At 51.6% G+C, this 27018-nt stretch overlaps 1 protein-coding gene across 2 annotated transcripts in view; it reads right to left on the reverse strand.

Moving 5' to 3' along the window:
* Positions 1-5313: 5313 nt before the first annotated feature.
* COBL (cordon-bleu WH2 repeat protein) overlaps positions 5314-27018 on the reverse strand; it is a 243286-nt gene continuing 221581 nt past the window's right edge. For both annotated transcript variants that reach the window (XM_012650646.1, XM_012650644.1), the window contains exons 9-13: positions 23391-23488; positions 20341-22199; positions 19342-19461; positions 17954-18217; positions 5314-6574 (exon numbers count right to left, since the gene is read on the reverse strand). In XM_012650646.1, coding sequence (XP_012506100.1) covers positions 6557-6574; positions 17954-18217; positions 19342-19461; positions 20341-22199; positions 23391-23488 — 2359 coding nt within the window. In that variant the 3' untranslated portion in view covers positions 5314-6556. The remainder of the gene's footprint in view (positions 6575-17953; positions 18218-19341; positions 19462-20340; positions 22200-23390; positions 23489-27018) is intronic.

The raw sequence follows: 27018 nt of genomic DNA on the forward strand, positions 1-27018 counted from the left end.
GAGGCATGGGGCACAGCCACGTGGGTACCCAGCCTGTGCTGGCAAACTCCTCTTAGAGCAGGCTTCATAGTAGTTAGGGTGCTGCTCCAGGATGAGCATAGTCTAGGGCAATAGGGAGAACCAGCCCTGGCCTCTCAGTGACGATGCCACCAGAGGGGTGGAGTGAGCCTTGTTTCCAAAGCCCACCAGGAGGCTCCGGGACAGAACTGGGTCAGGACCTCTGCCTTGGGGCCCTTCTCATAGATCTTCTGGGGACCGTTCTCTGCCTGCTGGAAGCCCAGATGTCAAGCTCTTGGCACTGTGGTTCTTCTGCTGAGTTTTGACAGCCCAGGGCCATCTTCTCTCTGCTCCCTTTCAGGTCTGGTGCTACAGATCCCTCCCCTCAGCTCAGCCTGGAACTCTCTGCTTTCTGCTCCACCAGAATTTGCCTCGGGGCACGCAGAATCAGGTCCATTCAACAGATGCCTATGGCATCATTACTGTGCGCTCAGGCCTAAAAGTCCTGCATGAGCAAACACAGCCCCAGAGTTCCCAGTCACAGAAGCCCATGGACTCCAATGTGAAGTGGCCCCAGCAGCAGGAGAAGCCCCTTCCACAGGGCCATAGAGTGGTCGTGGAGGGATTCCCCCTTGGAGATGGCTGGGTTTTGGAGGATGAATAGGAGTTCTAAAGCAAAGCACGGAAGAGTGAGCCCACATGGTATGTTTGTGGAAATACGAGCAGTTCAGTGTTTTTAGAGTTGAGCCAAGGGGCCACCAATTGAGCCGTGGTTTTGCCACATACACGCTGTGTGCCTTGGCCAAGCCCTCTGTTTTGCTGCGGGGTCCTTCCATCAGGACCAGCCCCACCCCATGGTCTTCAGGGTGGGGCGCCCACACATCAGGGAAGCATTACAGGGAGTTTGTGTGTGAGGACGGGATGGGGCGAGCCCAGGCTCAGGACACGGTGGGAGGGCAACGTGTATATGCCAGTGGGCTGAGAATGCCACGTTCCTGCCTTGCCTCATGCCCCTTAAAGTCTCTGCATTGGCATGAGGGTCTAGGATGTGAGTCTGCAGCTCTATCACATTTGTTTTTCCATTGGCAAAAAGGGTGGGCTCCATCAGTTCTGGGTGAGCTACTGCCCCTGCACTTCCTTACTGGTGCCCCCGTTGGGACCTTGGCTGAACCACTCAGGAGCAGGTGCCACATTAATCACTTCTGGACCCTTCAGCTTCGAACACATTTGCATTTTTAGTCCAACTAGACTAGAAGGAGGCAGCTTCGATCCTGGGACTCAGTGGAAACAGCCCAGCGCAGAATCATCCCATGCTCCCCAAGAGCACCCCCCAAGAGGCCCTGGCATGTGTGCTTGGTTCTGACCTCTCCAAGTGCTGCTCCCACTGCCTGGCTGGCTGCCCCTGCCCCTTCGCCCTGCTAAGCTCGATGGGCCTTTCGCACGCAGCTCAGGGGCTTAGGCCACAGCCCTCCTCTTGGATGAATTCCCCTCCTCTCCCCTGGGATGCCTGTCACACTCACTGAGATTGGCCATTTCCACATGTTCCCTCTGAAGGCAGGAACCTTATGGAACTCACAGTGTTCCCCCAGCACCCATCACAGGGTCTGGCTTTGAGAAGCTCTCTTAGTGATTGTTGGAAGAAAAGATAAAAGGAAGGAATGAAGGAGGGGAGAAAGGAAGGAGGGAAGGTAGGAAGGAAGGAGGGAAGGAAGGCCAGCCCTTGATGAGTACAGAGAGGCGAGGCTGCTTCAGTTACTGGAGTACTTTACTCCGAGGCTGCAGGTGGCCCTTCCCTGGGACGTTCCTAACAGGTCCACATCTCTTGCCTGGATGCTGCTGGCTCCTGGCAGGAGCTGTCAGGCCAGGGCCCAGTACCTGCCTCCAGGTGCTGGACTCTAGAGAAGGGGATGGTGACATTGGCACTGGCCCCTGTTGTAGGACCTGGCGTCACAGACATCGTCTGGAGAGCTCCCGGGCACCTGCTAGGAGAGGGGCCTCCAGGGGGCTTTGCTATGTTGATTCTCAGCCCCTTAGGAGCTTTCCTGAGGTGGAGCAGCAAGAGGATACAGATGCAGGTCTCCCCAGCTTCTCTCTGAGGAAGCCACATGCCTGTGGGAGTGCTGGTGGCCGGGGGTGGGGGTGGGGGTCTGCCTGAGGACAACACACCAAAGACAACTGAACTGCAGCCGCAGCCCCAGGCCCTGTCAGCGACAGCAGCGCAGCCTGGTGTCCTGGGCTGCCAGAAACCTCCTTACCTGTCCTCCCTCCTCCTTCCCAGTCAAGTGGGCACCGAGTCCTGCCAGGCCCAGGCACGGTTCAGCTTCCTCTCATCTCCAGTACTGCCCTGCCCAAATCGGGTGTCACTGTCCCAGCTCTTAACTCCTGCCTCCCAGTGTTCAGTCCAGTCCCCTGCCCAGTGACAGTATGTTTCTTTGTGGAAGCAAAAAATTAAATTCTCAAGAATAAGAAAAGCATTCATGGATCTCCACTCTCATGAAGCTTTTTAGGGCAAATGCTGAGATCAAGCAGCTCAGAATCCAAGTCTACAGGAGCGCACGCTGGTGCCCAGTGTCACGTCCCCACGGAAAGCACCAGCAACAAGCCAAACAAGTAACACCACACTGCATCCAAACTGCTCAGGCGTTTTGTCCCTGGACAGTTCCCTTAAATGGCACAGCAGTCAGGAAGATTGGCAGAGTGGAGCAGAGAAAGGGACCCCTTCCTGATCCCCTCCCCCCTCCCTCTCCTTGCCCTGCCCACCCTCGCCGAGCAGGGAGGGAGTCTCCTGATTTGTGAGATTTCAGAACCCGCCTGGGCCACATCTTGCACTAGGTGATGTCACTGTGCACCAAATGGTCCTCTCTCTCGTTAGGAGGGAGCTGCTGTGGGCCTGCCCAGGGGCGGGCCTGGGCGTCTGGTCACTCTGTCTCCTTCCTTCGTCACCACGCAGGTGAGGTAAGAAGGGCATGGAGGAGGGCCTTGCCGGGCGCCGGGGGCTGGTGGTGGCACTTGTCTTTCTCTTTGCCCTTTTTCTTTTCTTTCTTGTTTTTGTAATGGATAACTACACACCCTTTTGTTCTTTCAAGTTCCAAACCAATTGGGAAGTACAACAGAGGAGTCAGAATGATGATCTATTTACAACATGGCAGCACGTGGGCTAAGCTTTCCCCACCAAAATGAACTTTTCACCCAAGCACAGCGAGCTGCCCTCACGGAGCTCCTGGTCCATGAAGGTGCCTGTTTTGGGTTAACTTTGGGGTCAATAAAAGGAAGATGTTAATAGGTAAGAGGCTGAACTTTTATTTTTTCAGATGAGTTCTCACTCTGTTGCCCAGGCTGCAGCCTCCAACGCCTGGGCTCACGTGATCCTCCCACCTCAGCCTCCCAAGTATCTGGGACTACAGGCATGCACCACTAGGCCTGGCTAATAATTTTTTTTTGGTAGAGAGAGGGTCTTGCTATGTTGTTCAGGCTGGTCTCAAACTCCTGGCTTCAAGTGGTCCTCCTGCCTTGGCCTCCCAAAGTGCTGGGATTACAGGCATGAGCCACCATGTCCGGTGAGGCTAAACTTTTAAGTTCTCTAACTTTCAAGAAGCTGGTATAATGTAAAGGTAATGAGCGATGCCATGGAAGTAGAAGCAACAGGTTTAAACACCTGATGGCTGTGGGAGGGGAAAAAAATAAAGATTTGGAGTTGGAGGAGTTTTGTTCATTTTCCTGACTGGAGGACCACAGAGGTGGGCCGCCTAGAAGCTGTGGGCCACTGTAGGGTCATGGCTGGATGCAGCAAGTTGGCAGGTGAGGGATTTTGTAGGTAACTAAAATTTCCAACCAGGAGCTCAAGGCTATGCAGGGATCAATGTGGGTGCTGTCAACATAGAAGGGACAGTCTGAGACTACACGGAGATGCCCAGAGTGGGATATCATGGTGCCGACATTGAAGATACCACAGGACATTGTCAGGCAGATTGCAAAGGGACCTGCCCTGTTTAGACTGAGGCGGGAGATACGGACCAGGTCCTGTGTTAGGGCCATAAGCAGACTCAGAAGCCAGACTCCTCAGGGAAGGCTCTAGACGGCTTTCACTGGAAACCAGCCTGGCAGGACCCTGAAAAGACCCGCAGGGGCTCCTACTAGGTGCAACCTATAATACAGGGGCAGAGAGAAAACAGGCCAGGCGCAAGGGAACCCGTGCTCCAGCCACTGTCCTTGCTCCCGAGGGCACCTGTCCTTCTACTGGAGCTGCTGCACGCCTCAGCTGGACCAGGAAACAAGGAACACCACAGACTCATCCCCTCAGCCGGACCCCTGGGGAGTGGCAGAGGATGCTTGTCATAGCTTCGCGGGGATAACGGGTGTGACTCTAGGCCCGGAAAGTTCCTTCAGACCTGCTCCCGCCCCAGGCTCCCGTGAGCCCAGAGGGAAGTGCAGCGGCGACAGAGGCAGACGAGAGCGTGGAGGGAGCGACAAGGAGGCTTGACTGCGCAGGGGCACACGGAGGGCCGCGTCTTGAGGACAGGGCTGGGTGTGGGGGGCTGGCATCTCAGGCAGGGGACACGCTCACGCGTGAGGGGCACACAGGAGCCCTCGGTACATTCGGTGAGTCTCAGGTGGGGGCGGCTGAGGCCCAGGCCCGGATGTGGGCAGGGCGGGGTGCGGGGGCACACGTAGGCCCCCAGGTCTCGCGGGCTAAGGGCTTTAGGTCTCCGCTGTGGCAGCAGGAGTCACAGAGGCTTGTTTCAAGAGCACGGGACGCTCAATCTTCTGGGCCTTCAGTTTGCTCATCTGGAATATGGTGCCTCAATACTACTTGTGTTTGCCGAGAAGACAAACTGAGAATAATCATGAAAAACCTCTGCAAAAAGACTAAAGCATGATCCAGGAGGCTGTAGTTACTCCATATTCCACATCTCAAAGCCCAAGGCTCCTGGAAAGCTTTAGATGCAGAAAGTAACACAATTCCAACCAAGAATAAATTCACCATAAAGTTGGTCCCTTCCCTGTGAGCAAAATGAACTAGGGGGAGTGGGGACTCCTCTGCCCTTATCAGCATCTAAATATACTCAGCGTTTTGCTTCCGTGTCTTGTTTGTGGTCTGTCTCCTCCAGGTAATGTAAATGCCACAAGGGTGGAGATTCTGCTGTTTTGTTATCTGCTGCACGTGACGTGGTGACAGAGGAGCGCAGCGGGCAGCCGTGACCCCTCTGCCCACGTGAGAGGGGGGCATCCAAGCAACTCGCAGTACGAAATTCACACAACAGCTAGGATTCGATTTCCTTTTATTCATGGCACTAAAAGACAAATAACAGACCGCCGTGATTAAGAGCGATTGGCTGGTAGCTCCTGCCTCGCCAAGAGGGTTTAGCGACGTTAGTCAGAGAGCGCAGAACGAAGTTTCCATTCTGCCCCATGCCCGGATCCGAGACAGCTGTGAACGAAGACCATCTCGCTGCATTTGTTTACGCTCAGAGATTTTACTTCATGAACTCCTCTTGATTTCTATCACTCTCTTTAAGAGTTGTTTTTCAATATAACAAAATGTTTTAGAGATATATATGAAAAATTACTGCTGTAGTTGAACTTCATCGTGAATACTGGTGACTGAGCACCTGGCAGAGGGTGGGCTGAAGAACTGTCGGGCACAGGCGTCACGACCGAACCAAACTGGGAACCGCTCAGCACAGCTCTGACCCGAGCTCTGCGGCCCGCGGCCCCGTGGGGTTGCAGAAGGCTCCCGGGGCATCGGCGGGCTCTGCGCGCAGGCCCTTGGGGGAGGCCTGCCCCACTTCACAGCCCGCTGGGGAACACCGCTCCAGATGCTACCAACCGGCCACCAGCATCATTCTGATCTCGGCCACCTGTCACTTCTGGAGGACTTAGAAACGCCCTGGCTACACAATCATGTGTGATTATAGGTGGCAACAGTTGACTTTTTAAACGCTCAGTTGGTCAGATCATGATCACAACCCTCTGTGAGGTGTTAGCTCCAAATATTTGAGGAAGAAGAATCCAGTAGTTTTATTACCTGACAAAGTCACCTTTGAAAAGCCCCCAACCCTTTTTATCTTACTGCCAAAACACATAGCATCACGTAGCATATAACATTCAGAGTGTTTCAGTTGATTTATGTATTTTTTTTCTAGTACGCAAAGATCCTAAACCAGCAAATGGTTTTAACCATCTCTATGTGGTAAAAGTCTCAAAGGTCAAAAATCAGTCTAAGGCATGATTCTTTTTTCACTCTGCCCATAAATATAATTAAGTGCTGGGCTCCAGCATTTGTATTCCCATTAACCTGCCAACAAGAATAGTTTATTGGCAACTTAAAATATTCAGAGGCAAAACACATTTCCTTGGCACACAAGCCGCGCAGCAAAGCGGCATCTCCCCCCTCCCTTTGAACCATTGTACGTGAACACGCTGAAAATCGACTGCACGTGTTTTGGCCTGCAGACAAGAAAGAAACACCAGATGCGATGTTCCTGGCCACGTGGAATCCTCGAGTGATGTTGCGGGCGTCTCGCAGGTGGGTTTCTGCAGTTCTCGGACCTCTGCTGATTCACACGAGCAAGGGCACCTGCGTGGAGAGAGACTCACAGTCACCCACATCTGTGGACGAGCCAACGGTGCGATCTCCAGGCACCAAGGAGCTCCGTGCACAGCCACCCTCGTAATAGTATCCGGGAACACACAGATTTTTATACTGACACCCGTCCCACTATAGCTCCAAGGAGTCATCTTTCTGAAACACAAATATGCTTTAAAGCTTTCAGTGACTTGTTACTGCATTGAGGAAAAAAAGTATGAGCGCTTGGAGCATCTACAGATACACTGGCAGGTCCCGCCACTCTCCCAGAGCCGTCCCTCCCTCTGGGCACCCTGGCCTGCCGCGGCGTCCCAGTGGCTCGTCTCTGGCAGCTCAGTGGGGGCCCTCAAGGTGGTGGACTCACCATCGCGTCCCCAGAGCACAGAGTATCGGTGGCGTGAACGGACAGGTGCCAACTCACAGTTCCTACTGTCGGCTGAGACAGCGCGACCCTCTGCTGTTAGATCAGACCTCACCCTCCTGCGATAACAGGATTGTGGGGTTTGGAAGGAAATATTCCAGTGCCTCTAAAGGCAAAAGTCAAACCACCTTTTTAAGCAAAGGGATAGATTCATGTGAAACGACGTAAAAAGAATGCTGGATTTCTCGCTGGTGTTTCGTTGAGTTCAACGCCTTCTAAATCGAGCCGTGCTGAGACTTGGGAATTGTGTCGCGCTATTTCAGTGTGTGACCGAAGCCAACATCCATGGACACAAACAGATTTCTCTTGACACGAACAAGTGCCACTGCATGGACAGTACCTAGAATACTGCCTGTGTACTCACCACGTGCCCGACGCCACCGCAAGGGTGACACGAGTCTTAACTCTTAAAACGGCAGCTCAACCAAGTAAGTTATTATTTCCGTTATTATCATTATGGGTTTGCCTCTAACATAAAGATGAAGAAACTGAGATTCAGGGAGGGTAACGTGCCCGGAACCAAACGCTGGAAAGTCTCTATCCCATGGCCCCCCGAGCCTACAGCAGGGCCGCAGACCACACTTCCACGCGTATCAGCATGGATTCTGTGCTGACAGGGCCCCCAGGCCCCCGCGCCCCAGCTCGCTCCGTCTCCCTTTGAGCCCAGGGGCCTCCGCATCTCGCTAGTCCTCCCTCCCCGCAGCCTTTACAGTGACGCTTGAGAATGAGGGTTGCGGTGACAGCCCTCATCACAGCTACGTTTCCGCGGCACCGTCTTCGTGCCACTCTCTCTCCGTTATCCCTAACGACAGTCCCACAGGCAAGGACATGAAGCCCCAAGCCCAGAACAATTGAGAAGGGCCAGGCGCCCTTGACCCTTTCCTCGACACTCCCTGGGGGCCCCTCCCTCCAGGCTCCCTCTGCCGGTGCTCTCCCGCCAGCCGCGCACAGCCACTGCGCAGACGCAGAGGCCCTGCTCGTGCTCAGTCCACTCAGCCACGTGTTCCCTAAGGGACCTGCTTTAACTTACGGGAGTGCTATGGTTGGAGTGTTTGTGTCCTTGTGTCCTCCCCAAATCCTTACGTTGAAACCCTAACCTGGTGTTAGGAGGCGGGGCCTTGGGAGGTGACTAGGCCATGAGGGCTCCACCCTTGAGATGGTGTGAGTGCCCTGATAGAGGCGGCCCTGGGAGCTTGTCTGCCCTTCAGCCATGCGAGTGCTAGCTATATATATATACATATATCCACTTATTTAGGTCTTTTAAGAAATTATCTCAGCAATGCTTTGTGTTCTTGTATATCTTCGGTCAAATTTATCCTTAAGTAATTAATATTTTGATGCTCTTGAAAATTATATTAAAAATTAATTTCTGATCGTTTACTGCTAGGAATTAGAAATACAACTGTATTTGTAATGCTGCTATATCCGGCAACCTTGCCAAAATCACTTATTAAATTTGGAATCTGTTTTGTGGATTGCAGTGGGTTTTTCCCATGGACAAAATTATATGGTCTGTAAATAGTTTTATTTATTTTGTCTTTTTATCCAATCCGGATGCCCACCTACCTTCCCTCCCTCCTTTCCTTCCTTCCCTTCCCTTTCTCCTTTCCTCTTTTCTTTCCTTCCTTCCTTCTTCCTTTCCTTTCCTCTTTCCTTATTCCCTTCTCTTCCTTTCCCCCTTCCCCCCTTACTTCCTCCCTCTCCCTTCCTTCCTTCTTTTCCCTTTCTCCCTCCCTTTCTTTTTTTTTTTGCCTTGTTGTAATGGCTAGAACTTCCTGTACAGTGTTGAATAGAAGCAGTGAGAACAGATATTCTTGCTTCATTTTTGATCTGGGGGTAAAGTATTCACTTTTCCATACTAGTGATGATGTTAGCTGTCTGTTTTTCATTGATGCTCTTTATCAGTTTGAAGAAGTTTCTTTCTTTTCCTGCTTTGCAGAGATTTTTGATCAGAAATGGATATTGGATATTGTCAAATGTCTTTAATATGTCTATTGAGACGACCATATGTTTTCTCTTTCTTAGTTTGTTAATATGGGGAATTAATTACTTTTAAATATTAACCCAATCTGCATTGCTGGGATAAACTCCTCTTGGTCATGATGTATTATCCTTTTTATATACTATTAGATTCAATTCACTACATTTCTATTTCTATTTTCGTATCTATGTTCATGAAGAATATTGGTTTATAGTTTTCTTTCTAGTAATGTCTTTGGCTTTGGTATCAGGGTCACAATGGTCTTGGAGAATGAGTTGGGAAGTCCTCTCCCCTCTTCAATTCTCTGGGAGAATTTATGCAGCTGTTTGGTAAATGTTACACATTTGGTAGAACTCATCATCAGTGATGCCATCGGGGTCTGGTCAAAGAACAAGCTGTTAGGTTAATTGGTTTTTCCCTTTTTATTTTATTGATTTCTGCTCTCACATTTATTATTTTCTTCTGTTTACTACAGATTTTATTTCTGCTCTTTTATTTTTAGTTTCTTAAGGTGGAAGTGAGGTAATTTATTTGAGACCTTTCTTCTTTTCTATGTGGTTCTACAGAGTTCTCCGCTAGGTATTGCTTTGGTGGTATCACACACATTTTATGTTGTATTAAAATATATATTCAGTTCAAAATATTTTCTAATTTCCCTCTGATTTTTTTCTTTGACCCATGGGTTATTTTGAACTGTGTCATTTCACTTTCCAACATTTGGGGATTTTTCCAGAGATCATTTTGTTACTGATTTCTAATTTGATCTAGTTGTGGTCATAGAATATACTTTGTATTATTTGGATCCCTTAAATGTTATTATATTAACTGTTTTGATATCCTCAGCTGCCAATTTTAACATCTCTGTCCAATGCAGGGCAGTTTAGATTGATTTATTTTTAACCTATAATGTTTCACATTGTCCTCCCTCTTTGCTTCCTGATAATTTGATTGGATGTCAGATACTGTCAATTTTACCTTGTTGGGTGCCGGATATTTCTGTATTCCTATGAATATTCTCGAGCTTTGTCCTGGGATGCAGTTATGTGAAAGCAGTTTGATCCTTTCAGGTGCTGCTTTTAAGATGTGTTGGGCAGCATGAGAGCCCTATGTTACCCGCGTCTACCTGTTGCCCACTGCTAAGGCAAGACCTGTCTGAGTGCTCTACCCAGTGCCCAGAAGGTAGAATGTTTTCCAGTCTGGCGCTGCTCTTGGCCCATGTGAGCCCTAGCTGCTGCTCCACCTAACCCTACTGGGTGGTTCGGTTCCCAGCCTGCCTGCCATATGCTGGTCAGGACTCCGCTGAATACTCCGGGGGACTCTCTTCAGGTCTCCGGAATCCTGTCCCTGAGCTCCAATGTCTGCTCTTCAGACTTTAGCTGTCTTGGCCCCCCAGACTCTCTGCTCTGCTCCTCAGCCCAGGAGGGCTACGGGCTCTGGGTTCCCTCTGCCTGCACCGCGGTCTGGCAGTGCTCCCGGTTCACCTTCGTTTCCTCTCTAAGGGATCGTTGTTCCTGGTTGCGTGATGTCTAGTAACTTAAAAACCATTGTTTCTTATATTTTGTCTGAATTTTTGGTTGTTTCAGGTAGAAGGGCAAGTCCAGTCCCCTAAACTCCATTTTTGGCCAGAAGCAAAGTTCCCAGGGATTCTTTTTAAGCAGGTGAAAAGTGCACATATTTAAAAGCTTTGTTTTATTCCTTCTTTTCCTTTTGCGCTGCCACAGCATCGATTGGCCCACACCCGCTGCTCTGGGCTAGCAGAGAGTCTGCTAACTCTGCCTCTCCCCAGAATCTCCCTTCTCCAACCGCCCTGCAGCTGTGCCAGATAGTGCAGGCGGCCACAGATCACCCCGACACACGTGTGTGCATGTACATATATGTGTTTGGACACACACCCCTACATCCTGAGGACTGGAAATTCTATATAACTATTTCTGTTTCAGTTTTATTTTCCCCTAATACTTGTCCAAGAGCAAACTCAAGCTCATTGGGGGTGAGGCTTGTTAAAACGGGTTCTGAACTCATCAAATGGTATCCTTGGGATATATGAATTTGACTGTATATAAATTTACCTCAAAAACAACTATAAATATATTAAACCCTAGTAATATGTATACTAAGTTGTTTAGGAGTGAAGTGTACAATGTCTGCAATGTACTTCAAATGCATAAGTAACAAAGCTGTGTGTGGGTGGGCAGAAGGGTGGGCAGTTGGACGGACGTGAGATCAAACCCATGGGGCAGATGCTACTATAAACTCTCGGTGCCTACCCTTTTCCATATGAACTTTTCAGTATCTTTGAAATTTTTCATAACAAAATGATGGGAAAAAAAGTCCTTCATAAAACAACGATGACAAAATGGGTTTTGTTGTTACACTGAATTCATCCAAATCAGAGGAGAGATGGCTGTGAGGCCCAGCTGGGCTTCCTAGCAAACCCTTCCGCTGGATTTGGATTTCTGACGAAAGGAACCACAAATCTCCCCGGATTTCAAATCAAGAACGTGCGGAACAGTTATGAGCACACACTTTGGCATATGGATCTGCCTCTTGGCTAGGTGGATCGTGGAGAGCTGCTGCCCTTCTTCCCCGACTTCCTTCTCTGTGCAATGGGCCCAACAGTGTCCACACTGCTGTTTCCAGGGGGCAGCTAAGGACACCTCTGTGCGGGCTCAGCAGGGAGGGGGGCTTGCAGTGAACCTCCCCACATCCCACGTGGTTTCTCGGGGCTCAGCCAGTGGCTGGGCTTCATGAATGTTTGAGGTTATGACAAAGGCTTGGGGATGAAGCTTTGGGCTGTGATGAAGGTCTGGGGGTGGGCAGGCGACTGCTCAGGCATCCCTGGTTCCCCAGAGGCTGTTGTGCATGGCTGGGGCAAACCTCCTAGGGCACTCGGGGTATGCGGGAGTGTGGGCTGGGGGGAGGTTAAAGGCTAGATGGCGAATAAGGGAGGGGCCAAGCATTCTCTGCCCTCACGGCAGTGACCCTGCTGAGGACTGGCCCGGCACCTGGGGGTTCGTGTCACGGGATCCCTGTGCTGCCGAATATCTGGGTCAATGCCTGTGTTGAACACCTGGAAGGCACGCCACCACCACGAACACCAATAGGACGGCTGAATCCAGGTTTGAAAAGGTCTCAGTAAATTAAGAAAGAGGGGAAAGGAACACTCTTGAATTGGGTATAAAAAAGGAAATTGCAAAAGGATAGCATTGAGAAGATCTGGCCAGGCAATGACTCAACAAAAAGAGCCTGGTGATATTGCCACTGCAGCACAGACCGATCCTGACAACCAGTGATGGCGGGCCCGCGGACGCCACGCGGGGGATGCTGGCGTCTAGAATGAGGAGGGTCTGCTGTGAGTGCTGCCTCCGTGACAGTGGCCCAGGACAGGCGAGACCCAACAGGTTTTGCCCGGAGGAGGGAGGGTGGGCACCTGCCCACGGAGGACGTGCTGCGGACAGAGCACGGGAGACGCCCTGGCATCCCCAAGGTTTCAGGCTTCCTAAAAGATCCTCTTTTTATTTTGGCTGGACAAAAAGAAAAAGCAAAGAAGGAACAAGGCTTGTGGTTTAAGGCCAACACAGAAAGCTGTAAAAATGTTCAAGTTTTGTTTTGCTTCCTTGCCTGCCAAGAAAAATCATCTTTATATGGATAAAGGTAAAATGTGCAGTGGCGATAGGGAAATGGTATTTGGGGAAGTAAAGAAATTGTATGAAAGCAGCAGGATTCTCTACTGAAGTTCCTGTCTTCCAGCCTGGCCGGACGCGATCCCAGGCGCTGAGGAACCCACAGGAGCCGGCTCTGCAGAATGGGCACGGGGCCCATGGGGGAAGCCCGGAGAGGTACAGAACGCATCTTAGCTTCCAAAAGGAAAAGAGGGTGGGTTTTTCCCACCTGAAGTGGATTCTTGGCAAGATTTTATAATGATCACGAAATAGCTGTGCTATGTGCACGTGGACACCGAGGTACCACGGTGCGCTAGGAGGGCTGGGAAGTGTGGCACGCACAGCAGGGGGTTGCAGGCGCCCTCGCTCTCTCCCGCCATCTCTCTTCTCCAACAAACAGTCACTGAGTGCCCACTCTCTGCCAGGAACTACGGAAGGTGCTGGTGATGGGACAGGCAAGACCCACGGCCTCGAGGTGCGGCAGGGAGGCAGGCACTGAGCAAGACTGCACCGACCGCTCGAGAAATCAGAGCTGCGGTTTGCATGATGAAGGGAAAATTCTGTGACACTGGAGCAGGGAGCCTAGTCCAGTCTGAGGACGTGAGGCTAATACAGAAACATGAAGGACAGTGGGAACGAGCGGCTCCAATGTGGCCAGAGCGTCTGTACAGGCCCTGGAGTGGTCACAGCAGTAGGTAGCCTCTCCTAACAGGCCTCCCCTGTCCCACTTGCAGAACAGACAGGTGGCTTGGGAGAGCTGTAAGGGGCAGAACAGTCACATGCCGAAGGTGAGGAAAGGCAGACAGATCCTGTGCCTTGAGCCTGTTCCAGTTTACTCAGAGCACAACGAAGGCCTGCACATGAGCAGCTGGAGCCCGACTGATGCGATGGGACCTGTGACTCGTCCACAGGTGGAGACACTTGGCTTAGAAGGAGGGAGCACTGTTGTGTCGTTTCTCTTTCCTGGCTCGGGGCCTCCAGACACCGTCACATGTCTAACCTTTCTCACGGCCGAGTGCCACGACGCCTACCGTCGGCACAATTAACGCCTGGAAGGGCCCAGGCAAGGCTGGAACTCGCTTGATGGGGCGGCCAGGAGCAGTGGCAGTGCCTGGCAAGGGTGGGACAAGTCGTGTATGACGTCTGTGCCCCACTTTCCCTCCAAGCGGGAGTCACGGCCTTTCCTCCCAGGATGCTGCTGGGGCAGACGCCTGCCCCGTTGCCCTCCTGGCAGAGAGCGAGCTCACAGAGGGCAAGGGTCTCGGGGATTATCACGGCCCTGGCTTCTCCTGGCAAGTTCCTGCAGTCAGCAGCAAGCTCTGTACTCTCCCCTCTCTGGCCCGAGAGCTCCCGAGGGCACAGAGGAGGCTTTGTTCATCCTTCTGTCGTGAGAGCCCCACAACACCTGGACCTGGCAGGTTCGCTGCAAGTGCTGGTGGGAGGAAGCCCTGGGGATGGGAACGTCTTAAATACAGACACGGATGAAGAGGGAGCTTGGTGCACATTCCGGGCCCTTTCAAATAATGCATTTAAAACAGATCAAGAATGGCCGTTGGTGCACACAGTTCTGCCTTTAACGTGACTGCAGGACTGCAAGGAAGAAAGAACCGAGAAGGTGTGAGTCTGAACGCTGCCTTCAGGGAGAGTGGGTGTTCACTGAGGGGGTGGCCGCAGACACAGCAGAGCTGCAAATGCCCTCTTTTGGAGCTGGAGGGAAAACACACAGAGCTAGAAGTTTCTCTGACAGCCACAAACACAGAGGAAGAGATGCTATTTGATTCACACTGTGAAGGCAAATGTAATTTGAATTGCCTTGAAAAATGGCAAAGTTACTGTTAAGGTAATTATTCCTTCTACATCAAATGCACCCTTTCGTATTCAATGCAGGCAGCATCACTGCCAACGTGAAATGTGTGTGTTACAGCCCCAGTTTGCCTGCGACTCTCCTGCCTTTCAGCACTGGAAGCCCTACGTCCTGGAAAACCTTCCCAGAATAGCTGGGCGCCCAGGTGAGAGGAGGAGGCTGCGCCGCTCAGGGAGAGGTGGCCTGCGGATTCCCAGCCGCAGCGCCCACAGCGGCCCCAAGGACGAGCTCCCAGCTACATCTGCTCTGGGGCCCTTGCTGCCCACCCGAGAGACCCAGGAAACTCTTCGCCTACTGAGCGTCTACAGAGAATCCACCCACACTGTGTGGATCCCGGAGCCCCTGTATCTACCTCATTTTCCTCGAGGTTAGCATAGCTTTAAAAGTCCAAAAGGTGAAAGGAAGTTAAAGAAATATTAAGAGGCAAAGTTCAAATAATTTGATGTTCAAATGCTATAAAAATATACCCATGTATATACCCACATTTATAAACATAAACCTCCCTGGTCCATGCATAGCAGAAAAGTGCCATCTAACTGGGCTGGTTGGAAAATTATAATTTATTGCCTAAATTGCAAAGGTGTCCCCTGATGCCATAGGTCCACTGCTCAACCCAAATGAACAGACCGAGAAAGCCACTAGGAAATGACATTGGGTCAACACCTCCAAGAGAATGAATCGTCGGTTCCAGGTGAGGCCGCACTGGCCCAGCTGTACCTGCGCATCCCTGAGAGAGGCTGAACAGAGGGTGCGTAGGGTGGGCGGACCACTCAGTCCCTGGCCTCTTGGTCACACTTCTTTAGTAGGTTCTACATGATCTCGATAAAGCCCGCAAGCAGAGGAGAGGCTCTGGGGCCGCCTGGGCACAGCAGTAGTAGAGTTATGGGGAATGGTCTCCAGCGTCGTGCTCACCCTTGTAACTCGGGGCCCAGATTTCACCCGAGGAGCATCTTGTAAACGGTCTGGGCATCAAACCCTCAGAAATTCCATATAAATATTTGCTGCCTAGAACTTTCCAGGGTGGATAAGGCAGGTCACAACACTTACATTAATCCAAAGAACAATCAAAACTTGGGCTTTCGAATGCCATTTGAAGCAGCTGACAGAAAGCTGAGACTGTGTTAGAAACACGAGCCTGGGCTCCTGCCCCGGCCAGCACTTTGTGGCCCTGGTGACCTTTCCTCCAAGCACCTGCAGGTCTCGGGCGCGTCCTTCCCCGTCAGCACCGTGTCTGCTGCCCCGCCTGGTCCTGGCCCCTCTCCCCGCTACCCTGCACCTCTCTCCACCTTCTTCCCCACAGCACAGCTCCCTCTCTTCTCAGACTGTTCCCAAACTCACTTATTTCCCTCTGGAAGGCACAGGAAAGCGTTCCCAGAGGAAGAAAACCTCAGTCTGAAACGTGTAGCCACCGCTTGCAGCTGTGCGGCCTTGAGCAGGCCCTCAGCCTCTCCGGGCCCAGGCTCCTCACGAGCCCCCGCGGTGACGGGAGGAGAAGAAAAAGATCCACAAACCAGTCACCAGATGACAAACAAGAAGCAACGCGTATGGCGCGGTCACCGCCTTCCCGTGGTTCCATTCCATGTCCGAAATACAGCAACAGCTCAAGTGAGAGAGCTAATTACCTCAAACCCTCATGGGAAGCCAGTGAACGTTTGAAAATTGCAGATTTGTAGGCTCAGACCCCTGAAAAACCTGCTTCAGGATGTAGATGTCCCGAGAGACAGTTTAGAGACTCGGAAGCGTGTGCCGTGGGATCCGCCAGACTGTCAGAGCGGGTCCCGGCCGCGCCTTCCGCTTCTCCAGAAGGCTTGGGACCACCAGCCCTGGAAGCCCGCTGAGGCCCTGTGTGTGAAGCAGAGGGGCCGCCCCGGCACGGTGCTTACATGGCCACCTGCGCTCACTTTTGGGATCCTTCTTCAGCCATTCGCCCCAGTTTCCTCATTTTCCCTCATTCTACCTGAGGACATAAATTCGTCGACACTTAAATTCCATATCAGTAAAAAAGCACAAAGAAAACCCAAAAGCCCTCAATAAATTTTAACTGCCTGAACCCCCCCGGAGACAGCATGAAACTTGCAGCTTTCCCTTCCCCGTGGTTAAGGACGGGCATTTTCCCCATCGAGGCAGGGCTGGCACCCTCACCAGGTGATGTCCCGGGTCCCTGCTCAGGGCCACACGTACACAGCTATGCACACCTTCGCCCCCACACCAAGACAAGTTCTGGGGGACTAACCCTAGAGCTGTCACAAATGGCCCTGGGAGAGCTTGGGAAGCCACCGAGTCAGTGGGCATTGAGGCCGTTCTCACACAGGGTAACGAAGCTGGGACTCCTGGGTGTCCCGGGGACCCACTCACCGAGGGGCCGACTTCCACAGCCTCTCTGCCTGTGGGCGCGGGGCCGCCTCCCTCTTACAGGGGCCAGCAGCCCACGTGACAGTGGCCCAGCACCACCTCCCGGGTTACCCGCTCTCCACACAGCATGTGCTCACTCCCTGGTGACGGGTATTCCCTGTGCCCAAACTGATCCAGGTCTGAGTCCAGACGCTGTGTGACCAAGGCCAAGTGGCTCAGCTCCTCGGAGGCTTGTTCACTTTATATATGACTGGAGGATAATGTTTAGTACTGACCTCTCAGGTACAGGTGAAAACATAAACTAGGATCTGGAAATAATATCTCAGAAAACACAACTTATCCCCAGTCTTCCCACTACTAGCACAACTCCCCAAACCCGCCAGGAATGTATAGGGGTACAGGGTCAGTCCATCCACTGAGTCACGCTGAGTCGACACAGATCTCGGAAGCCACCTGGCCCAAGCATCCCTTTAATTTGGGGATCCCCTGCAGAAGCCACAGAGTCCGCACCTTCGGGGACCAGGTAGGCAGTATCGTGCAGACCCGCTAGGACCATGTAGAGAGAAAGACTCGGAGAGCCAGAAAGTGCCTACTCTGCCCAAGGGACTTGAGGTTCAGGAAGTGTCAAACACCGTGTTGGTGCGCATGCACGCACGAGTGGACGAATGCATGAAAAATAAATACACAAGCCAGCAGCTCCGTGCAGGCTGAGGGCCTTGAGCTTGCAGCGTGTGCTGCACGGGCCCGTAATGGACTATTCCTCCACGCTGTCCCGGGATTAGCACAACTGTGGGTTAGGGTGGGAATGCTCCTGGGGGTCAGAAGTGCGATTTAGACTCTCCCTCTGTGACCCAGGAGGTGAGGACCAGGGAAGGCACCTACCATGCAGGAGGCTGACTTTGTCACCTGTGGATGGGAGCTTGCACCTGCCCCTCTCCTCAATACGTGTGAGGGACACAGTGACATCAGCTCTCTCCCACCCCTCCCATCTGACAGTGCCCTGCGCCTGCCCGCAGGCGGGTGCGTTCCTGGATCTGAGCTGCACGGTCTGGTGCACCCACCCCCTCCGTGCACACACAGTCACGGTCACCTTTCTCAATCTCGCGGCTCCTGTGCCAGAGCGGATGGCATCCATCAAGGCTTGCCTCGCGTCCACCGGGTCGCCGAGGGTGCCCATGCTGAGCTTGGAAGCCATCCTTGATGTGGAGAGAGCCTGGGAGGTCGGTGGGGGTGGGGGCGGCACGGCTGGTGGGGGCGAAAGGCCAAGGTCTTGCTGCTGAGGATCTTCCGAACCCCATGCAGACAGCATGGCATTTCGGGAACTCTGGAGCTCCTCAGAGGCGAAGGATGACACCTGGCAACGAGAGGATTAATGACTGCTATAGTGCGAATGCTCACATCTCCCAAAACTCGCACATGAAATCCTAACGCCCACGGTGATGGCATTAGGAGATGACTTCGGCAGGTGATGAGGTCCTGAGATTAGGCCCTTGTGATTGGGATTAGTGCCCTTACAAAAAAAAAAAAAAAAAAAAGGCCCCAGAGCTCCCTTGTCCCTTCCATGTGAGGACACAGAGAGGAGATGCCGTCTACGAACTGGAAAGTAGGCTTTCACGAGATACCAGAGCTGCTGGTGCCTTGATCTTGGGCTTCCAGCCTCCAGAACGGTTAGGAATAAATCTGTGTTCTTTATAAGCCACCCAGTCTATAGGATTCTGTCACAGCAGCCCAAAAGACTAAGGCGGTGACAATGTCCCCAAAGGTCCTCTGCGAGGACGGCACACAGCTGATTATCTTACCCTTGGACACGCAACAGTTCTTTTGCAATAAGCCCGGGAAGTTAGTCGGCTCCATGGCTGAGAAATCTGCCCCTGCACTGTCGGCAGCCAAGCCACTGATCACAGGGACCAGAATTTGGCAGCCCCGCCTCACTGAGAAATTCTCTGATCCTCTCTGATCTTGCAACTTTTCTTGGCATGTGAGGATAGAAGTAGAAATCGAGGAACGTACAAGCCACGTTCTTCAATTTCTGCGCATGGAAGCTACAGATGACACCATTCTGACTCCAAAGTCAGTCCACGTTGGCTCCCGGGGTTGTGCGGAAACCAGGACTAGACCATGCAGCAACTTACTCCAGGAAGTGCGCAGTGGCTTACGTCCCATCGCCGGCTAGCTGAGCCCGGAAGCGGTGCTGGTGTCAGAGGGAATCTGGAGGAGCACTCAGTTCTTCGTACAAGAACGACACCTTCGGCACAGCATGGACAGGGACTGGCACTCTCACTTCTCCTTTGCAGGGGCTGCCCCAGCCTCTTGGAGCCGGGCTCCTGCCCCGCAACACCGACGTTCCGGCCGGGTTGGACGGTCACTCTGAAGACCGTTCATCATCCACTCAGAGTAACAGAACCACCCACCCAGGTCCCTGGGGAGAGGGGGCTGGGGACTGACCTCCTGGTGCCACGAGGGCCTTCCTCCTCTTACCTTCTTCAGGCTGCAGGCCCCGCTGTGGCCGCGGATGGCCGCGAGCAGTGCGGACCGCTCACTCTCTGTTTCCGTGAAGGACGGTTTCTTTGGCCCTCCCTCCAAGGTGTGGTCTGCAGTCTAGAATATTAATAGCGTCAAGACATTTCACTCAGAAGATGGAGAAATGCTAACTGTAGGCAGCTCAGAGGAAAAGCAGCTCGTGTCAGTCGAGGCCTATAGGATCAATTTTACAGTCCCTGCCCCTCAGAGGTGTGTGTGAGGCTCGAAGGCATGTGTGGGGTAGTGTCAAACGACTGCCTCTTCGTGTCAGATCTTTCCTATTATTCGTCTTCGCTGTCCAGGGCCGACATGTGCATTTAAGTCTTGTAGACCTGGATGAGAATCTGGGGTTCCCATTAACCAGTTTGTGACCTTGGACAAGGCCGCTTAGTCTCCTGTGCCTCAGTCTCCCCACCTGCAAAACGGAGGATCTGCTCATTATCAGCATTGGTGTAGCAATTTAAATGAGATCATATTTGTGATGTGTTAAACGGGCAAGGAGTGGCATATTCTTGTGTTACTGAAGATGATAGGATACTGCTGCCATGAATGCTCACACCTAGGGAAGGAGCGGCCCTGCCTGCGTTTTTCACTTGCCCCCCATTGCTCTGGGACCAGCGCACGGGCGGTCCCACACCCCAGCCTCTCCACTCCTTGGGCCCGGTGAATGGGCGTTATTGGCTGACATCTTTCCCACAGGGCTGTGAGGGGCCTGAGTTCAGTGTGGATAAGCCCAAAACCCATCAATTTTTGTCTCTTTAGTGATTCTAGTCAAATATTCTGGGGGAATGAGACAGAAGCTCTAGCTGGAATGAGACCTGTGTTAAACCTGTTATCCTTGTCCTGTCTCTCTGCACCAATCCTGCTCTAAGAGTCTGAGACCAGAGCACCTGTGTGGACAAGCGTGGAAGTCTGATCAGATCCCCTGTGACCGTGCCCTAAAGGCGCCGCATTTACCTTGCGAAGCTTGTCCTTCCCTCCCGCGGAGTGGATGGCTTCCATCAGGGCGCTGTGCAGGGACGTGTCCTTTGGGACTGGCCTCTGGACGACAGGTCTGAATTTTTTCTTTGGCCCAAAAATGCTGGATGGCAAAGTGCCGTCTGTTTCATGTACATCTGTAGAGGACCAACTGGGCTTTTCCCCTCTCTCTAGGATAACACAGCTGCTCGGGCCGGACCCTCCTGGAGCGTGTGGAGGATTGCTACCAGCCGGGGCCCACGTGGAGCCATTCACCAGCGCCCCGCCAGGGCTCCGAGCGTCTGCTAAGTGCAGAGGGGGCGGGTCTGTCCTGTCCAGGGTGCATCTCGGGTCAGATGCTGAGCTGGGCCCCTGGTTCTTTGTGCTGTGCTTTCCACGGAAACCACAGCTTTGTCCCACAGAAACATGATCCCTCTGGGAAGACTGGACTAGTAGGAAATTGGAGCTTTTGTGGACACCAGCAGGACAGTCCTGAGTAGACAACTTCCCACATGGGCCACTGACTTCCCCTCTAGGACGGGCTTCCACTGCCGATTCCTCCCCATGGCTGCTGGGAAGGGTGACGCAGGGCCGCTGTGCACCGTCTGCATGTCTGTGTGTCTCTGAGCATAGGCTGGGGGCCGCACCGTCTTCCACGGGGAGAGGCTGTCTGGTCAGTGCTGGCGTTTGGCCCATATAACCCTTCCCAGCATGACCGTGCTGCCCCGCCATGCTGGTGTGGACTTTCGGGGGTCCTATCCTCTTGGCAATGGCAGAGGCCACATACTGGCTGGACGTCCTTCTATGAGGCTTGAGAAATGAGACTTCTGTGGCATGCGCCGCTGGCGCTTTCACGTGACAAGTGACTGCCACGGGTGGCCGGCTTCTCCCCTCTTCTAGGAGACTTCTGTCCTCTTGGTCGGCAGGCTGTGGCGGGGGTGACGTCAGTCTGGGCTCGGCTTGGAGTCCACTCCCTGGACGCTGCGCCTTGGCTGGCACGGCCGGGGAGGGGGCGCTGCTGGCTGGGTGTCTTTCCATAGAGCTGCATCTCCAGAACTCTCTGACTTTTCCAATGGGCTGAATTTCTTCTTCAAGAAGGGATGGTGGCAGGGCTCTGGTCCTGCTGCTGCTGGCGTGGGGACTCACCAGGTTCCCCAGCTCATCAATCTTGATGGCGCCCGTGGAGAGGGACACGTTTCTGTCATAACACCTCATCTCTGACTTTGGAGGAACAATTTTATATGTCGTGAGGCCGTACTTAAGGCCGTAACTCCCCGCTGGGCTCTGGCCTCGCTGATGCCATGCCGGTAGTGCCGAGGCAGCGTCTCTGTCCCCGCCCTCCTTCTCATTCACTGGCCCGGCACCGGCCTTCTCCACCGCCCGGGTCTTCTCCCTGTCAGCACAGTCGCGTGTCTCGCCTTTCTCCTTGGCACGTGGGTCATCTGCGTGAAGATTTGAAGCAAAATAAGTCACCTTGGGACCCACTGCAATTGAATCCCCAACTTTATGGGTGTTGGATGAGGCCGAATGGACTGCTCTCCCGACGTCACGGGCAGGAGGGTGCCGGACAGGTGCTTCCTCCCTTGTCGTTCCATGGCGCTCGCTGCGCTCAGCCTGAAGTGGCGCCAGGAAGGCTCTCCCGCTGGCAACGTCCTCCATGTCAAAAGAACCAGCATTGTTGTTTCTGTTGGAAAACGACCCCAAATCCACAGGATCATCTGAAACTTCCCCTATGAACGTCACTGGGATGGCGTCCGCATCGCTCTTGGGGATCACGGCATCTGGCGTGCAGTGGCTGGATGCGCCAGGTGCGGAGCTGGTGAGAGAGCTAGTGTCTGTTTCGTAGCTCTCTTCCATGTCTGCAAAGAAGGACAAACGCAAGTCACAGACTGGCACCGCTCGTGCGGTTCCCACGCCAGTTCCTCAGAGTAATCGCAGCCATGACTTTGATTTGCCTGAGGGTGCTCTGGAGTAAGTTATACATTCTAGAATGTTATTTTGGTTTGTAATCTACATAGCATGCCTGGGGCCAGGATCTCAACTTTAAATACTCAACACAAGACCTCTCTGCAGATCCGTGACGTTTCAAGGTAATGTATTCAGTTATGACATCTGGCCAACGTCTTCCACTTATGAAATAGATTTCTGGATCCTAGCCTCTGGAAAAACTGTCTCTGCACAGAAACATGAAAGTGATTTTTGGGTTCTGCCCTGCAAGATTCTTTGGTCCACCAGAAGCACAACAGAAAAAAAGGAGCACCCCTTCTCTAGCTTTGACTTCCTGCAGAGGCAGGAGACTACGTCTGGAGCAGCTCGGAACTGCCATGGCTCTCCCGGCACTGAGGGAAAGGCGTGTGGTCAGGGCCTATTTCTCAGCTCTGTCAACTGCATATTCTGAGGATAGGAAACTGAGACGTGGTCAGACAAAACTATTGATCAGTTTTGCAGTCTGTTTCCTTCTTCTTTTTGTTTTGTTTTAAGGCATGACAAATGCCTAATTTCTAGTTTATTTTCAATATGTGACTTGGAGAAAATAACATAGCTCCTTTGTCTGAAAGATTCTCTAGTTGTTTACTGAAATTTTTTGCATGTGCTTTGGCTTTATAGTATTATTTCCTCAGAAAATATCAATAGCATAGCAGTGCCGTGAGGTGCTCCACTACAAGCGAATTCGCTGTGGTTACAGCTGAGGATTTCCCGTTGAGAGATGGGCCACACGCTAGCAAGTGGAATGAGAAGTCTCAACAAGAAAACTTGTTTCTCTTTGTGCTATCCTTTTTTTTCTCTATAATGTGCATGGAGTGCTTTCTAATGTACAAAATTAGTGTTATTCAGAGCGCACTGTTAGCAGCCATTTGTGCGTGTTTCCAGATGAAAAGCCATCAGGAGCTGAGCTCCCCTGGGCGCTCGGCCTGCAAGTCCAGGCTTTCGACGAACCGAGCTGCGTTTCCTCCTGAAGACCTTTCCTCACGTGGTCACACACATGCGGATGCTGCGGCATCTGCTGTCAGGCAGCACAACACCCAAGCGGTGGATCGGGTGGTTCTTACCTTCCAGGTCTTCGTCCAGTCCCGCCAGGGCTTCGTGGAACTGTCCAGTGATGAATAGGTCTTCATCATCCTTTGAGGCTCTGGCAGTCTTTTCAGTTCTAGGGGAAACCAAAGAGAAAGGAAGAACATTCATTTCTCTTATTATTGGTTTAATGCACTCACTTCCAGAAACATCTGAGGGTGGGATGGCTCGCATTCAAATTCAAGCAGTCACATACTCACCGGACTACTCCTGTCCTCAGAACTACTGAGACAGAGTGTGTGTGTGTGTGTGTGTGTGTGTGTGTGTGTGTGTGTTGTATGTGGTACGTATGTGCTATACGGTGTGTGTGTGTGGCCCCAAAGTGTTAGTAACAACCAAACCACACACAGCTCTCATTCGCTCTGAAGATCGAAGTTTCAATTCCACTGCACAAAGACAAGTTTATGTGAAAATAGGACTTGCTTGCCTGTCTGTGTTGCACTACAGCAGTCACCTGTACCTGCACCTGGCAAGAAGAAGCGAGGCCACACAGAGGCCAAGCTCACACGCATGTCCGTGGCCAGAGCCTGGTCCACCCCAGCCTGGACAGTGCACAGCCAGGCTGCTCCGAGTGCCTGGGGAGTTTTCATACAGGCGTGCAGTGCTGAGTGGGGGAGCGTCCCCAGGAGGCTTGCCAACTTTATAAGCTCAGGCTTCCTTCTGTGCCCACCCTAGAGGTGACCCACCCTGCTAGATTCAGAAAATGAGAGACATTCCAATCTTCTACAATAAAGGGCTTTTATAGATTCTCCAACATGTCCCTTTTCTATACCCTTCCTTTGGCTTAATTCCTTCCCTGGGTGGGTGATGGAGGGGACAGGACCTTGGGGGCCTGAGCGTGCCACCTGCAGAGCTGTGCTCCCTGGGCTCTTTAACTGGGAACATCAAGGCAGTGGGGATGGTGATGGCAAATGTTACAGCAACAGCAGCGGCAGTAACCGCTCCCTTAGCCTGCACACCCGTGCCCAGGGCCTCCTCTCAGACCCCACAGGAGGAAGCTCCTAGCAGCAGGGGCTCGCGTGCCTTCCTGCCAGGCTCTGAACAGAGCTCTTTTGCACAAATGATCATATTATAACCCTCACAAGCAGTTTATCAGGTAGGCCGTGTTGCTATCGCCCTGCACAGAGAGGGAACTGTGCACAGAGAAACTAACAGAGCTGCCTGGGTCGCACTGGCATCTGAACCCGGGCCTGCTGTTCCAAAGCCCAGGAAGGACCCACCACATCTGGGGCTGAGAGGCACACGTGGCCCTTGCAGCACAGGGCACCCAGGAAGATGTCAACCCGCCTGGTCGGGAGAGCCGGATCTTGCCTAATTTGCATCACAGGAACAATGGCATCTGTGAGACAACTGCTGCCAAAACAATTTGAAAACTGTCTTTGCAAGGGCTCTTGCCTCTATTTTCCCATTATGCAGAAAACACAGAGACATGTCTATGGCAATTGTCTATCTTCAGTGAAAGCTGAAGGTTTGTTTTCCAGTGATTGTTAAAATTGAGGACCAATCTTCATCATTGCTAATCAGGCCCAGATAATGATGCAGGAAATAAGCTTTGTACAATCCTCACGTAGCAAAGTTTTTATTCTGATAAATGAGCCTTTCTTACTTGGTGACTATGCCCATTTGGGAGCCAGGAAGTGGCTTCCAGATTAGTGTCAGCTAATGTCCTCTGACAAGCCAGACAAAGGGGGCTGGCTGGAGATGTGTGTGCATGTGGACCAATTAATAAAGACCACAAGAGGTGCATGACTGTCTTCTCTACCGCTTTTGCCATGGACTTTAATTATCTGAATGCACTTTACTAAAGTTGTGTTTTCTCTTTCATGGAATGTGATGATGGTTTAAAGAAAATTTAAATTTAAATATTTAATAAAACATATGGCAGAGAAAAAATGGAAACTGCTACATAAAATAACAATTTGAAATGGGAAACAGAGCACTCTTTAAATGCTCGCTCTTAGTTTAAGATGCTTAAGGCCTAAAGAAAATTACAAACATACTTTTACTTCAAAGTATTTGCCTTTACTTCAAAGTACGCTCATCACACCACTCTATGAGACACTGAAAAGAGTATCGATAAAAATTAAAAAAAAATTTAAGATAAAATTTCCACTGATCCTACCATTTTGTAAATGTTAAACCAGCAAAGCAGTAATCGCCCCAAGTTGATGAAGAGGAAATGAATTTGTGAATTTGCCACTGGTTTTACCTGCAGAACAGTACATTAAGAAACGTGCATCAAGAAACAAACAAAAGTCACTTTATCTTTATGAGAACTTTGGTCCATTAATCTCTCTTTTAATAATTTGCCTTTAGGAAATAATCCAAAAGAAGGAAAAATATAAACACAACAATGTTCATTGTATTCATGGAAGGACTCTACAACGTCCAACAGTAGGCAGAGTTACCTAAATTACTGCATATAAATGTCAAAGACCATTAAAATAAGTAAATACGATGGTCATAAAGTCTATGTAGAAACACAGATCAATGTTTAAGCTAGCGTGTTATGTGAAGAAATCAACGCACACATATATAGGGTGATTATGATGATATAAAAATAGCATATGCCCACGGACAAGGGAGAGACAGAAATCTAAACAAGAAAGTGTGATTTACTGAAAATGATGAATCAGGGTGAATATTTTATCCTTTTTCTTTAGAATTGTGCTTGCTTTTGTATAAAACAGCTTGAATAATAAAGCACATTTTTAATGAGCACAAATTGAAAGAATATTTTTGTCGTCTAGTTAGCAATTCTTTTTTGCAAAGGAGTTGCATTTTTCTCACCCTGCACACAGTATATGCTTAATGTTGTTACTCAGTGCCCAGTGCTCCTGGTGTGTGGCCGTCCTCACGGCCTCACGGCCGTCAGCCTGGTAAACATAACACAGAGCCCTTCGTCACCTTCCTCCTACCCAGACTGAGGCCTCAGCTGCCCTGTGAAAGACTGCAGATCCCAGCTCGCTTCCCCCTGCCCTTCAGCCCAAGCCGTCTTTCTGAAGTCTGGGACCCCACGCATGGTCCTACTCCCTCCTACCTGTGTTCTCTCCTGTCCCCCAACCTGTGTTCCAGGCTCTGCTGGAACATCCCTTTCCCACATCTGCCCTGGCTTTGCTCCTGGCACTGCAGCGTGGGGCTGGCTCCTTGGGGCCCTGCTTGCCCAGGAGGAAAAAGAGGATGTGTGCTAGGAGCCTCCAGCCTTGGGCACACTGAGGAGTGAGGGAGGGTCAGACCATGGCAGCCCAGGTCCTTGTTTGGCATAGCGCATAAGGCCGCCAAGCCAAGGAGGTATCTCTGAGGGTGGGAGGAGGTGGGGCCTGTAAACCACTTTTGTAGTTTGTTCTTCTCTTGATGCAACACAGGGGCTGTTGTGTTCTGGGTCCTGAATGCCTGCGTGAATGGATTATCTAGCAAAAGCCAAAGCCAATGGCAACGTATCGATTTTGCTTTCCAACGTAAGCTACCAGTGGGGAGAGGGTTAGCGATATTTGCTTTTCCTTCCTCCCTAGCTTCCACCTACTTCTCTCCAAAGGGTTGCCAAAGGGCTATAGACATTACTCTCTCTTTGTAAAACCACCAGATTTATGCGCTTAGTCACTGGGC

The sequence above is a fragment of the Propithecus coquereli genome, unplaced genomic scaffold (assembly GCF_000956105.1).
Source record: "Propithecus coquereli isolate 6110/MARCELLA unplaced genomic scaffold, Pcoq_1.0 Scaffold336, whole genome shotgun sequence".
In the NCBI taxonomy this organism is placed as follows: domain Eukaryota; kingdom Metazoa; phylum Chordata; class Mammalia; order Primates; family Indriidae; genus Propithecus; species Propithecus coquereli.